This window comes from Anneissia japonica, unplaced genomic scaffold, assembly GCF_011630105.1.
Source record: "Anneissia japonica isolate Jap-2015-1 unplaced genomic scaffold, ASM1163010v1 scaffold287871_len1641731_cov197, whole genome shotgun sequence".
NCBI classification, from domain to species: domain Eukaryota; kingdom Metazoa; phylum Echinodermata; class Crinoidea; order Comatulida; family Comatulidae; genus Anneissia; species Anneissia japonica.
In genome coordinates this window covers 794,021-797,297 of record NW_022712275.1, presented here as the reverse complement: position 1 = coordinate 797,297, position 3,277 = coordinate 794,021, and the positions used below count along the sequence as shown (strand labels likewise).

The 3,277-nt window shown below is 32.2% G+C and overlaps 1 protein-coding gene across 1 annotated transcript in view; it reads left to right on the top strand.

The window, feature by feature from the left end:
- Positions 1 to 492: 492 nt before the first annotated feature.
- The window catches only part of LOC117107784 (gonadotropin subunit beta-2-like), a 12,834-nt gene continuing 10,049 nt past the window's right edge, over positions 493 to 3,277 (top strand). Inside the window, exon 1 of the mRNA XM_033249560.1 lies at positions 493 to 961. Coding sequence (XP_033105451.1) covers positions 722 to 961 — 240 coding nt within the window. The 5' untranslated portion in view covers positions 493 to 721. The remainder of the gene's footprint in view (positions 962 to 3,277) is intronic.

The following is a 3,277-nucleotide window of genomic DNA, read 5'->3' as shown; positions in this document are numbered from 1 at the left end:
ATTGGCTGTTTAATTGTCTTAATCGCTTTGGGATAAACCTATATTTAGTTGTAATGTATGTTCTGCTTGAAGGTAAACATCTACTAACGTCATAAGCTATAGCGAGGTTTTTGTAAATGCCTTTGTCTAATTGTGATTAACACCAATTTGTTATAAAATGTCATTAATTATGTTTCAGTATAATTATTTTATAATTATGAGTACTTAATAATAATAATAATAACAATAATAATAATAATAATAATAACTGACAATAATAATAATACAGTATGGTTTTGCTTATACGAAACCGTTCAATCTACTAATATATTCAGATTGATATAATATTATTTTTAAGACGTTTGTTTAGTTCTGAAATAACATTATATTAATTCAATTTCAATTTCTTGTCATTGCGTAAAAATTAGGCAGATTCGCAACGATTATCGATTCGATGCTAGAAATAACAGATGGTCATTGTGATATTGTTGCAGTAGTAGTAATGAGGAAGCTCGCCTTGGAAATATCTTTATATAATGGCATTGACTTATGCCAAACCAAAAGCCACGTGTAACTGCACAGTAGACAGATTCGTATTGCAAACTCCTGCCTACTCAGATTGAATACGTCACAGCAGGTGGATCTATACAACAGTTGAAGGAAATAGTCCATCTGAAGTTTTAAAAAGCTCTTTATACATCTGACACTTTCACTTCATTTTCCCTTAGTGACCGAGAAAAAAATGATCAAGATAAAGATATTCACCACATGTACGATGATGATGTTATTATTTTCCTTCATGGAGCCAGTGAATTCTCAAAGAATGGACAAATTTCTACAGATAGTCGGTAACCTTGCAGCCAAGCCGGTAGTGCGTTATTGTAGGCCCGTCAAGATGAGGAAAGTAATTGAAAGACAGGGATGTAAGCCCCTTACTGTCTTAGATACAACGAAGTGCGTAGGGAGATGTTTGAGTTATGAGGTAAGTCATATCGTTGTACTATAGTAATCTCAGGCCTAGTATACGTTAAACGTCTTGTAAATGTTAATGTTACCCCATTTACAGTATCGGGACAACGGGTGGCGAAAAGCTCATGTCTCCACCCCCTAACACATGACAACAGCAAAACAATCTGAAACTAATTGAATATGAGATTAAACTGGATAAAACTCCAGGGATCCCTAAAATAGATAAGTGAGCCATTAACCCACACCCTTCCCGTACTATAATAGGCCTTTCGGTTGCTACTCTCAACCTCCGGCAAAAAATAAATAAATAAACTATTGATCCATCATTGGTTTAAAGTATTACTGAATGAATAAATCCATCAATAACTTTACTTAATCATTGTTTATCTATAATGTTCTTACATATTCTGAAAATTAAAATTCTCTTATATATCTGATAGGCCTATATTTAGGCCTCTATCTTAAAATTATATAATTTTATGTATACATTTATACTATTTTGAATACGCAATGTTTTGAATATAATGTATATATATGTATATATGTATACATATACGTATGTATGTATTTATGTAAAAAATATCTTTGTAACCAGCGGTGTTGCTGACGTATTAGCAGGTAAATTAAGCTCCTAGATGTTGAGAAACAATGCAGATACGTTTTTAAATGTTCATTATTTACGTTCATTTATGTTCATTTAATGTAGTACATTGCTCATATGTGAGATATTTCACATTTGTTTATATAGACATTTTTCACACTTAACTCACTTCATTACTTCTGAATAAAACTCTCTTGGCATAGGTTAAAATAATGTGTATATTATAGGCCTACGTATGTAGATTTCATAAGGAGCAGTACAAGTAAAAACACATCGGGTATTCCTAAGTAGGAATTGGTTTCTTAGATACAAAGACAATACCACTCAAGCAATTAAGCAACCAAGCAAGGTAGTTACCGGTAACAGGAATGTCGTTTAAATGTAAATTTCAATTGGTATAATATTTACATTCTATTCATTAGAAGAATCAAAGTATAATTTGTTAGCAACAAACCATTTCCGATGAATTGATAACTATAATTAAAGCGACTCTGACTAATGTAAGATTGACTGTTTATTCAATCAAGCGTCTTCAATTAATTCAAAATAATGCTGCCCGTGTCTGTACTTTGACTCCAAGATACAATCACATTACCCCCGTAATTCGTACTCTCCATTGACTTCCTGTGGACAAACGCATTATGTTTAAAATACTTTTATTAACTTTTAAAGCAATCAATTTAAGCGTCCCCCATACCTTGCTGAACTTCTTCCTCGTTACTGTCCGTCTCGTCGCCTTCGTCCCTCCTCCTAAAACCTCCTCTCCGTTCCATCTTATAATACCAAAACCTACGGCACATTTACACCCGTTGCTGCTTGTCTCTGAAACAATTTACCTTTTTTAGTAAGAAAATCTACTTCTCTCTCTGCATTTAAATCTTCCCTGAAAACAACATCTAGCTCTAGCATACACTACGCCTTTGATCATTGTTCTTTGGAATTTGCGCACTACTAATTTTGTATATTTACTATTATTCATTCATACTTCACTTCTTTAATACAGAAAGAAAGAAATGAGGTTATTATTCATATTTCATATATCATATCATTTATATCATATCCATTATTTTGTCTTAAAAATAAAATACAAAGTAATTCAATGAGGCAGGATTACCTACATGTTATAAAACATAACAGACGAGAGGCTCTCTACAAAGAAAATCTTTACATAAAACGAACGTACACAATACAGATAATATTATACTAAAGACGAGCATTAAAAGTTACGTGCGCTTGTAAAATAATGTTTTTTAAATTACCTATCATTGTTAGGCTTAGTGGTTTTAGTTGTGTTTAGACGCGAGAAAAAATAAATATGTAATAAAGATTAAAACCTAAGTCATTCATATTTTTTTAAAGTATGTTCGAAATATGCTATTTTTGTAAATAAGTGATCATCACATATATATGTTTAATTGATAATGTGTGATATTGATTGATGTGCATAAACTGATTTTCAATTTTGTCCCAAATACTTATACCTATAATACTGTTTATTAAACTGACACTGATGTTGATACCGTACTGATGCCAATACTGATAACTGATACTGACGATAATGATACCCTGATGCTGATGCAGACACTGACGCTGACACTGATATCGATACTGATAACTGATACCGATGATAATGATGCTGTGAAGCTGATACTGACACTGATACCAATACTGATAACTGATGGTAATGATGCTCGTATTCTGGTTGATTTGGATTCTCGTTGATTTGCG